Here is a 12,347-nt window from a genome sequence, read left to right on the forward strand (position 1 = left end):
CCCCATGAGAAGTCCGAGGATTTCTTTCATCGTTTCCCTCCCCCCACCCTTCCCTTCCCTTGGCCCTAAATAAACTACCACCTTATTCTAACTACTTTTGTGTGCAAGAGGGTGTAATTCTTTAAAGAGGAATTCCTAAGAACCCTAACCCCTACCCCATTTCCCCCATTACAATAGGAATCAGGAACACTAGTGAGTTCAAATCTGAGTAGCTGTGTGACCCTGGGCAAGTCTCTTAATTCTGTTAGCCTCAGTTTCTCATCTGTAAAATGAGCTAAAGAAGGAAATGGCAAACCACTCCGGTATCCTTGCCAAGAAAACCCCAAAGTGGGTCACAAAGAATCAGACATGATTGAAATGATAGAACAACAGCAGCAATAATGTTATGTAATTTAGATTAAGAGACTTTTCATTTACAAGTATGGGGATTTATTTGGTTCCCAGGTGCTGTTGGCTCAAAAGGTCACAGAATACCACAGATGTATTAAAAAAAAAAAAGATCTTTATTTCCCATTAACAGGCACACGAGATTATTTTTCAACTGGTATAACTGGTTTGAGCATTAACACCTAAAACAACCAAAGATATCTATGAGATGATGCTCGTAACTCCCATGGGGCAAGACTGATGATGAATAAATGATTTTCAGATCAGCAGCTTGTTTTTTCTTTTAAATTTTTTTATTTTTATATTCAGTTCCAAATTCTTTCCCTCCCTTCAACCCATCCCCCACAAGTTAAGAAGGCATGAAATATGATACCCATTACACATATAAAATCACACAAAAGATTTTCCCATTAGCCATGTTGCTCCCCATTCCCCCTGCCCCCCAAAATTGTTCAATCTGAACCAAGAGTACATCAGTTCTCAATCTGGAAGTGGATAAACTTTTTTGACATGAGTCCCTTGAAATTGTCATAGATCACTGAATTGATCACAGTATCTAAGTCTTTAACAGATGAACATCTTGGGGGCAGCTAGGTGGCGCAGTGGATAGAGCACCAACCCTGGAGTCAGGAGGACCTGAGTTCAAATCCGGCCTCAGACACTTAACACTTACTAGCTGTGTGACCCTGGGCAAGTCACTTAACCCCAATTGCCTCACTAAAACAAAACAAAACAAAACAAAAAAAACAAACAGTTGAACATCTTTACAAAACTGATGTTATTGTGCACAATGTTCTCCCATAGTTGCTCACTTCACTTTGCATCAGCTCATAAATATTCCCAGGTTTTTTGAAACCATGCCCTTCACCATTTCTTTTTTTTTTTACATTTAATTTTTATTTTTTTTCTCAATTACATGTAAACAAAAACTTTTAACATTCTTTTTTAAGAATTCTGAGTTCCATATTCTCTCCTTCCTTCCCCTCCCCCTCCTAGAAAAGGTAAGGAATTTAATATAGATTATACATGTGCAGTAATGAAAAAATTTTCTGTTAGCCATGTTATAAAATAAAACACAGACCAAAAAACAACAACAAAAACCCCAAGAATAATAAAAGAAAGTTTAAAAGTATGCTTCAATCTGCACCTAGACTCCATCACATCTTTCTCTGGAAGTACATAGCATTTTTCATCATAAGTCCTTTGGAAATGTCTTGGATAAGTGTTCCATAAGTCTCTCCAGGTTTTTCTTAACAATCCTTCCTGCTAGTCATTTCAATAACACAATAGTATTCTATCACAATCATATGCCACAACTTGTTAAGACAGTCCTCAACTGATGGGCATCCTCTCAATTTCCAATTCCTGGCCACCACCCAAAAAAAAAAAAAAAGTTCCTACAAATATTTTTGTATATATAGCTCCTTTTCTTTTCTCTCTGATCTCTATGGGATACAGACCTAATAGTAGTATTGCCGGCTCAATGAGTATGGAGTTTTACAGCCCTTTGGGCATAGTTCCAAATTGCTCTCCAGATTGTGCACTAGTGCCTTAGTATGTCCCTATTTTCCCACATTTTCTGTAGCATTTGTTATTTTCCTTTTCTGTCATTTAAGGCGTAATGTGGTACCTCAGAGTGGCTTTAATTAGCATCTCTCTAAACAAGTGATTTAGAACATTTTTTCAAGATTATTGATAGCTTTGATTTCTTCTTCTGAAAACTGCCTGTTCATATTTGATTATTTATCTCTTGGAGAATGGTTCTTATATTTATAAATTTGGCTCAGTGCCCTATATATTTGGGAAATGAGGCCTTTATCAGAGAAACTTGCTACAAAATTGTTTCCCAGTTTCCTATTTGCCTTCTAATTTTGACCAAAACCTTTTTATTTCATATATTCAAAAATCATTCATTTTACCTCCCGTGATCTTCTCTATATCTTGTATGGTCATGAACTCTTTCTTTATCCACAGATCTTTCAGGCAATTTCCCCCCATATTTCTCTAATTTACTTACATCACCCTTTATGTCTAAATCATGTAATCATTTTGAACTTATCTCAACATATGATGTGAGATACTGGTCTATGCCTAGTTTCTGCCAGATTGCTTTCCAGTTTTCCCAGTAGTTTTTGTCAGATAGTGAGTTCTTGCCCTAATAGCTGGGATCTTTCGGTTCATCAAACACCAGCTTACTGAAGTCATTTCCTTCTGCATACTGTGTACCTAATCTATTCCACTGATCAACCATTCTATCTAGTACCAGATTGTTTTGATGATTATTGCTTTATAGTACAGTTTAAGATCTAGTACTTCTAGAATGCCTTTCTTAATTTTTTTATTGATTCCCTTAATATACTTGACTGTTTCTTCATATAAATTTATTTTTTTCTAGCTCTATAAAAGAATTCTTTGGTAGTCTGGTATGGCACTGAATAAATAAATTAATTTAGGTGGAATTGTCATTTTTATTTTACTGGTTTGGCCTACTCATGGGCAATTATTTCTCCAATTGTTTATATCTGTATTTTGGTGGAAAATATTTTTTAAATGTGTTCATATAATTCCTGTGTATAGCTTGGCAGGTTAAACCCCCTAAGTATTTTACATTTCCTGTAGTAATTTTAAGTAGAATTTCTCTATCTCTTCCTGCTGGGTTTTATTGGTAATATTTAGAAAAGTTGATAATTTATGTAGTTTTATTTTATATCCTGCAACTTTACTAACTTTACAACTAGTATTTTAATTGTTTCTAAGTATGCTATCATATCATCTGCAAAAAGTGGCATTTTTTTTCCTCATTGCCTATTCTTATTCCTTCATTTTTTTCTTTTCTTATTGCTACAGCTACCATTTCTAGTACAATAACTGAATAATAATAGTGATAATGAACATCCTTGTTTCACCCTGATCTAACTGGAACTGCTTCTAGTTTATTCTCATTACAGATAATGTTCAGATCAGAGCAACTGGTTTTCATCATGATGAAACTCTCACTTCTGCTTCTTCAACTTTACTTTATCCTTGGGATTATTTATCTGCTCCTGTACATGAGTATTTGAATGGACAATTTGAAAAGCAGAATCTAGTTTTAGCAATTAGGAAACAAGATTTCATTTTTGGCTTAATCATTTATCTTAGGATTTTTCTAAAGATAAGTAATTTTAAAACAAAAAAATAAAAATCAGACTCCCATTTACCTTAAAACTCTTTTCTGCATGTTTCCCTATCATTATGGTGGGCTCCAAACATTAGAAAAAGTAAATACAAGCTTAATCATTTGAAGACTATTAAGTGAATATATACTCAGGTTCTGCATTTTTCAAAATTTCTTACTCTGTAGGCCCACACAAATACTATTCAGATACAAAGTCTCCCAGCGCCAGAAACACTAAAGACCTGGGGACATAGATGTTCCTGGATGAGGAGAGAGGTCTCTCCTCTCACCTGGATCAGGAGCACCCGGCAGTCAGTGAGGAGAGACCTAAACAGTTCAAAGGCTTCTCTCTCTAACCCCACCCCTTCCCCTTCCCACTAATCCTGTAAGAAACCTCTTCCCCTCTTCTTCCCCCTCATACCACGGTCTTCAGCACTTGTGGTTGGGAAGGCAGCGAGCGCTTTACAATTATTTCTAGAGAAGTGCACAGTGCCTCCCTCACAACCATCACTATGGTTGATAGGTAGCACAAGAATGTGGTTTTCAGAAGAAGAAACTGAGCCCCAACAGAAAAACTGAGGATAAAGCACCTCAGGAAGTCCCTCTGCTCACATCTGCAGAATGAAAAAGCAATGTCTTCCCACTCCCCTGAAGTGGACAAAAGCAGACCTCACTTGTAATTCCGTGATGAAGGAAAAGAAAAAGAAACACGGGTCACTGAAAAAACAACTTATCTTGAAATGACCTATGGACTTTTGATGTTCTGAATTACAAGCCTGACACAAAGGTCCTGGTAAAACAAGTGACTGAATGTGTCAGTATAATTCCTTGCATTGTGTCTTCTGAGAAGTCATCCTGAACACAAACACTCGGGCATCTTTCACAACTATCTTACTATGAAATTATGATGGGATTAGCATACAAATATATTCTTGCATCTTTGCAGACTCTTAGCACTGTAATCGTGATGCTTTTTCCATAAAAGTAGATGGTGCTTTTATAACACTCTGTGAACTTTAAATTATTACATGGTTTCATAGGATACTAACCATCTTGAGAGATAGAAAGTATAATTATTATTCTCTATGTGTTACAGAATGGGAAACTGAGGCTCAGTGGAGTTAAATGATCTGCCCTAATCCACTAAGTCTGTCTTCTGACTTCAAATTCTGGCCTCTCTCCATCATATTATAGTTGCCTATGAAGTGTAACAAATTCAAACTTCTTCTTAAGGGCAGCTGGTACTTGCTCTTACTCCACGGTTCTAATTTCATACATATAGACAAAAGGTGATAAAAATACTTAGACAAATGCCATGTTGCCACATTTAATACAGAAACACTTTTAAAGCTGTGTCAGGGAAAAACAATAATCTACAAGGCCAGTATTAGATCGGGCTTTTTCCATGCTCCATTTGAACAGACATCACTTGACACTAAGTCTACCCAGGAATCAGTGTGGCTCTTGCTGGGCTCTACTGTTCTCATTAAATGAGCTTGTCAAATTGAAACTCTACTTCGCCAAAGCTGTTTTAACACAATGAGCAAGGAGCAGAAGTTATTTTTTTCTCTCCAGTCATTGAGGTTTTCCATAATTGTCTAACCTCTTGCCCTTAGACTACCCACCACCACCAGAACCACAGTTACTCACATTCCTGAAGGCATTCTGTGTCTGTGCAGTAGGACTGGGACTGTCTCAACTGAAACGGACAAGGAGGAAAGGCAAGTTAGTCACAGAGTTTTTAAATGGTTTAAAAACGACCACGAATATTCTAGGAGGGACAAAATGATTTTTCCACCCAGTCATGTGGGCTACCTAGTTTGGCCTACATATAATTTCATTATGGTATTTCTTCAGTCTCTTTTACTTATATTAAGTCTAAATCATTGGGATATTATTAAAGAATGTGCTAACTGTTCTATTCCTACAAGACATTCAGTCCAAGTTTGTTCTTTTATGTTAACAAACAATATAATGTGGGAAGTGAGTGCTTTGTAGTGGATGTGGGTAAGCCTGCTTAAAAAAGAAAAGTGCTGTACTTGTACTGCCCTCACAGGGTTATTGTGGGTAAAACACTTAATATACCTCAAACAGTTATATAAATACAGTATGAATTATATTACATACACAATATTTACACAATATTTTCCCTTCCTCATCTCAAAACTCCTTGACACTTTCCACTGTTCTCTCCCTTCTATCTCCTTGAACTCCCTAAGTCTCTTGATGGGGAGGAGGAGGGGGGAAGGTGGGGGGGGGAGGACTTTTGAAAGAGGTTAAAAAAAAATCTGTAATGAACATTAGTCTGGTCAATGGAGCTCAACCCCAGAGGATGTGCCATGTTTTCTGCTTGGTGCTGGACCTTGTAGAAGAAGCTGAAGAGCCTACTTCTGGAAAGGCCTGACAACTTGTGCTGAGCAGAAGAGCAGAAGGACCCTACTCTCCAATCTGTAGCATGTGGGGGCACACACTCGAGCAAACGCACACACATAGAGCCTGCCTGCTGTGTACTAATCATGTGGTGGAAAGAAAGGGGCCCCAGCTATATAAAGAGAATCATTTTCTTTTCCTCTTGCTGAAGTGGCTATGTTCCAGTTGAGAAGACAAGGATGTAAGCCCTTGCTGGGAAGAGAGGAACCTTTAAGCCTTTATTACCCTATCGGTCCCACTGCCAAGTGGTCTGTGAGCCCATGGCCCAGCCATTGCTTCTACCTGTGTTTTGCCTAATCTTCCTCCTTTGTGGTGAAGAAATACTAGAGCTGAGTAAAACTTTGTGACCTTTGAAAGGTCAGAACACAAATGTCAATAGTATGAGAGCTAAAGTACATGCTAGGATTTGCAGGATACAGCCAGGCCGTGAAGAGTCTACATAACCCAGACCAGTGGAAACAGAAACAAGGACTTCTCCAACACGTATGACATGTCTGTAAGTGAACTGGGGGGGGGGGGGGTCAATGCTTTGTAGCTAATGTTTTCAGTATAAAACCACGCCTTCCTAGAGACTTGTAGTTGCAGCCTAGTTGGGGCCTGGGTCCAGTTAGGCATATTCTGGCCGTGAGGAGGGTACTCTGACTATGAGAAATAATACGGTTGATAAGCTTGCTAGGGTCAGTGAGAGGGTACTCTTTCCTTGGAAAAGCAAAGCAGTTAATGAACCACATAGTGGTTAGTCAAACAAATAACAAAGCAGACATGTCATGGGAACCCAGAAAGTTGGGTACCTTGACATTTATAGCAGAAGTCTAACTGGAACCCAGATGTTCTTGTTATGTGACTAGGACCAGGTAGTGATGACAACCTCACAGCCCCCAACTGTTTCAAGCACCCCCACTCCCTGACAGCTGTAACTCTTCAGTTTCAAGTCTTCTCCCAATACCCCTATAAAATCAGCATCTTCACTCTGCTGAGGGAAGAACATGGCATAAATCTGCTCCTCCCCAGGAGCTGAAGTTCACACTTCTTCTCATGGCCATATCCCCTTGTGCCAAATAATACAAACTTTTACTTAAACTTTGATTGGATCATTTGTGCAAGTAGTTCTTTGATAGAAGGATATTTTCAGATCCAGTTTCATGGTGTCAAGACTGCAGTGACAGATGGCAGAGTATGACTTCCTTGGTTCTGAGGGAAATAATTTGTAATTGCTGTTTCTTGTTCTATCTTTGCAGTAAATATGACTTTGTCAAAGCTAACTGATGTTAATTGGCTATGAAACTAGGATTCTAATCACTGAAGGTTAACAGTGAGGACAACACCCTATCATGAGAACTATTTTAGAAAAAAAATATCTCCAACCCCTCAATGGTATCCTTAGAACCCTGAAAGAGACACAGTCAGCCTAGCTCTGAAGATCTGGTAAGTATGCATGTGGGTGGGAATAAGGATATCAAATCAAGGCTAAATAAAAAAAATTTAATCAAATGCATAAGAAGAATGATTCCCCACTAGAGAAATCATTAAAAGATAGGAACAGGCAGGTTTCAAAAGAAAAAAAATCTAAACTATCAACAAACATTAAAAAATAATACTCCAGGGGGCAGCTAGGTGGCACAGTGGATAGAGCACTGGCCCTGGAGTCAGGAGTACCTGAGTTCAAATCCGGCCTCAGACACTTAACACTTACCAGCTGTGTGACCCTGGGCAAGTCACTTAACCCCAATTGCCTCACTAAAAAATAAAATAAAATAAAATACTCCAGGGGCACCTAGGTGGCGCAGTAGATAAAGCACCGGCCTGGATTCCAGAGTACCTGAGTTCAAATCCAGCCTCAGACACTTGACACTTACTAGCTGTGTGACCCTGGGCAAGTCATTTAACCCCAATTGCCTCACCGAAAAACAAAACAAAACTCCAAATCACTAGAGAAATAGTAACTAAAAGCAACTTTGAGGCTCCACATCACACCCACTGCATTGTCAAAGATTATAAAAGGGAAATAACAATTGTTGCAGGCGCCATGAGAAACAGGCATACTCATACAATGTTGGTGGAACTGCAAATTGGTCCAACCACTCTGGAAAGCAATTTGGAACTATGCCCTCCCTAACAGTTATAAAACTATAAACCACCCTAAACTACTAGAGTACCAGGCCTATACTATGAAGAGCAAAGAAAGAGGAAAAGAAAATGTATAAAAACATTTACTTCAACTCTTTTTTATAAGAGTAAAAAAGTAGATATGAAGAAAGTGACAATCAACAAGGGAATAGCTGAACAAATTGTGGTACATGAATGTAATGGAATACTAATGTTCCATAATAAAAGATGACAAAGACAGCTTAAACACATTTTTTGGACATGGCCAATGCAAGAATTTTTTTCATTCTTTTTTCTTCCTGAAGAGAGGGAGGAAGTGAGAGAGAAAAAAGAAATGCTTGTTAATGAAAAAAATTTCAATTAAAAAAAGATGACATTCTTCTGCAAGAGGCCTTTCCTAATCCTCACAACTGACCTTGTATCTAACTACTTTGCATGTATTTCCATTTATTAACTTTATGTTTATACTTTATGGGTTTTTTTGTGTGCTTAGTTTCTCCTCCATTTCTTGAATGTAGTGTTTCATTCTTTGTATCCCAACTGCCTAGCACAGTACAGGTTACTGCTTTCAGTAAGTACTTGATAACTTAACTAATCTCTGGATTTGTGGCTATAATTTTGTAAGAGAAAGTGCAGTGTAATGAAAAGTTGTAAGTTAGGGTTCAAATCACATCTCTAATACCAAACAGTTCCCAAAGGCAAATCATGGAACTTAAAAAATAAATTTCTATTCATATTTTGTTTTTACATCACTTTGGTTTCTGAAACATGTAGCTTATTCTACGTCTCACTTTCTCATATACTTGACATACCTGTGATATTACATTGTGAAAATCGATGAAATTAGTTATATAAAGTATTTCGTAATTCTGTAAGTGCTATATAGCCATCAGCTTGTACGTGTTTCTTACTTTTCTGGATTAAAATCTTGGCTTTGTTTCTCCCTGCCTTGTGTGAACCTGGGTTTGTTTTCCCCTCTATAAAATGAAAGGATGAACACTGAAGGTCTCTTCCAATTCTATATCTATAGAGATTGCTCAATGAGGGCTACAAATGTAAGCTCCCTTGGGACAGGAAGTTTTGTTTCTGTCTGAAGCCTCAGCACAAGGCCTGGATTATAGTAGGTACTCTATATGCAATTGTTGAATGGAATAAAAATAACTTATGACTTTCACGTGAAAAGCTAACGATGCTTCAAAAGCCTATTTTTAAAAGACCCACGTATTCCTTCATTACTGAATTTCTTCCAGTTATAGTCTCAGGTCCTCGCTGTTTACTATCCCTGCCTCCTCTGATCTCTTCCTTAGTCCCTTTCTCTTCCTTCCCCCTAAGCACAAACAGGTCTAATCCTATCTTTGTTCTCCCTTCCTCTTACTGATCCACAAGACACCCAGACATTAATGGTTTCAAGTCTGTTCTCACTGTGTCTTCTTCCTTACCTCATGCCACCACATGCAGGCCGGGTCAGTCTTACCATATCTGTATAGCAGGGAGATAGACGGGGGACCTGTTGTCATACCCCAACCCCACCCCACTTCCCACCAGTGAAAATCTAATGACTCTAGATTTCCCCTATCCAAAAGCCCTCTAGTACCTGCAACACCCAGGGTCAAATAGCAGCCTATAATAGTAGTACCATTGCCTAGTAACCCTCAGATTCAGAGGTGGTAAGGAAAGGTCACAGGGAACCTCAGGTCTATGTCACAGATGAAACATTAAGAAGGAAACCCTAGTTGCTAGGGGATAACATCCAGGACCTTTGCCTGCTGATTGATTAATATGTATGCTAAAGAAACAAATAAAAAGCATATATAGATATATAAATAGCTATAGATAGATAGTGCATTTGCAAGGTACTTTACAAATACTATCTCATTTCATCCTCACAACCCACCTTGGGAAGTAGGTGCTATTATTATCATCCCCATTTTGCAGATGAGAAACCTGAAACAGAGAATGGCTAAGTAACTTGCTCAGGATCACACAGTTAATTAACATGTGAGGCTTTTGGGTCTTTTCCCCAAAGAAATCATGGAAAGGGGAAAGGGACCCACAGGTTTGTATTATAACATGCAATTTCTATACATGCTCTATACATGGTGGCAAGGAATTGGAAGTTGAGGGGATGCCCATCAATTGGGGAATGGTTGGACAAGTTGTGGTATATGAATACAATGGAATACTATTGTGCTGTAAGAAACGATGAGCAGGAGGAGTTCAGAGAAACCTGGAGGGTCTTTCGTGGGCTGATGATGAGTGAGATGAGCAGAACCAGAAGAACATTGTACACAGTTATCATCAACATTGAGTGTTGATCTACTGTGATGGACTATATTCTTCTCATCAATACAATGGTACAGAAGAATTCCAGGGAACTCATGATAGAAGAGGATCTCCAAATTCAGGGGGAAAAAAAAGAACTGTGGAGTATAGATGCTGAATGAACCATGCTATTTCTTTTGTTTTTGGTGCTGTTGTTTTTCTATTTTGAGGTTTTTCGTCATTGCTCTGATTTTTCTCTTATAACATGACTAATGCAGAAATATGTTTAATGTTATTATGTGTAGACAGATAGATAGATAGATAACCTATCTCAGATTACCTGCTGTCTAGGGGAGGGGGGAAGGAGGGGAGGGAGAGAGAAAAATCTGAAATTGGAAAGCTTATATAAACAAAAGTTGAGAACTAGCTTTACATGTAATGGGAAAAAAAATGCTTTATTAATTTAAAAAAATTAACATGTGAGGCTGGATTTTAACTGGTCTTCTAGATTCTGACTCCCATGCTCTGTCTAGGTAATGAGCCACCCAGCTACCTAATCAAAGTTAAACTTTTCCACCTGTGGTTAAAGGTAATGTAAAACTGAAGGGGAAAAAGCTATGAATTTGCTTTGGATGAATAAAAGTGATACTAATTATAGACATTTATATAAAGTACTTACTATTTATCTAAAATTATCATGCACCCAACAATGATTATGCATATGATAGACTATCCAATTAACCTCTGAATTTCATTACAACACTAGGCTCTACTAATGCTTATCAAGTGCATAAACGTTAGATTTTATTAAGAACCACCTCCAAATGCCATTTTAAGATATAATATAGTTGACAATGCTGAAAGGTAGACATATGCACAAGAAAGACAATACATTGTTCATGTACTTACTAGTGATTGCAAACTCCTCCCCTTCCCCATTTATTTATTTATCTATCTATCTATCTATTTATTTATTTTACAGGTTTGTATTATAACATGCAATTTCTATGCCATCTCCTCTCTGTGCTAAGTTCACTGCTGTTTTGTTCATGCGATGCTGTATGAGTGCAAACTGAGAAAGTGAAGTTTAACACAATTGTTGGTTCCTGGCCCCATTGTAGCTGGTCTTCCTCTGATGCCCAGTCTGAATGTTGAGTTTCCCTGGGTCTGGGATTGTATGGAGTGTGTCTGGCCACAGTTGGGGTTTCCATAGTGCCAAGTGTCCTATTTGCCAGGCTCCCCATGATGAATGTTTTCACACTTACTGAACTGCCCCATTTATAAATGATAAAGATATTAATGACTGTCTTTTGGCATGGCAGTACTACAAGTGACTTTCAAAAGTGTCTTTATAAAGACAGAAAACAAGCAGTGCCTGCCCTCAAATAGCTTATATTCCTTACTGGGTTACCAAAGGTAAATAGATAAGTAAATACTAGATAATTTAAAGAAAAAACATTTACCACTGGGAAGATCAGGGAAGGCTACAAAGACTTGTGGAAATGCAAATGTGGAAACAGAATGCTGAGTAGGGAGAATCAACTAGTTAGCACTAAAGTTTAGCCAGAATTCAGAATATGTGAAATGAGGAATGGCAGGCTGGAGGCAGACAGTGGAATGCCTTGAATTCTTATCTGAGAGGTTTAACCTAGAGGCAATAGGGAGATAAAGATTTTGGAGGCAGGGGTGACCTGGTGAAACCTATGCCTTAAGAATATTTGACAATTACATGACTAATAGAGAGACTAGAAACAGTGAAAACAATTAGGAAACCAATGAAAGATGATGGGGGGTGCAGCTAGGTGGCACAGTGGATAAAGAAAGCGCTGGCCTTGGATTCAGGAGGGCCTGAGTTCAAATCTGGCCTCAGACACTTGACACTTACAAGCTGTGTGACCCTGGGCAAGCCACTTAACCCTCATTGCCCTGCAGAAAACCCAATAAAAACAAAAAACCAGTAATTTGTGTTTGGGGCAGCTAGGTGACACAGTGGATAGAGTACCAG

The 12,347-nt window shown here is 38.3% G+C and overlaps 1 protein-coding gene across 1 annotated transcript in view; it reads right to left on the reverse strand.

Moving 5' to 3' along the window:
• SMIM14 (small integral membrane protein 14) overlaps nt 1-12,347 on the reverse strand; it is a 74,784-nt gene that overhangs the window by 17,993 nt on the left and 44,444 nt on the right. The window contains exon 3 of the mRNA XM_043970783.1: nt 5,195-5,243. Within this exon, the coding sequence (XP_043826718.1) occupies nt 5,195-5,243 (49 nt within the window). The remainder of the gene's footprint in view (nt 1-5,194; nt 5,244-12,347) is intronic.

Source organism: Dromiciops gliroides, chromosome 6 (genome assembly GCF_019393635.1).
Source record: "Dromiciops gliroides isolate mDroGli1 chromosome 6, mDroGli1.pri, whole genome shotgun sequence".
Classification (NCBI taxonomy): domain Eukaryota; kingdom Metazoa; phylum Chordata; class Mammalia; order Microbiotheria; family Microbiotheriidae; genus Dromiciops; species Dromiciops gliroides.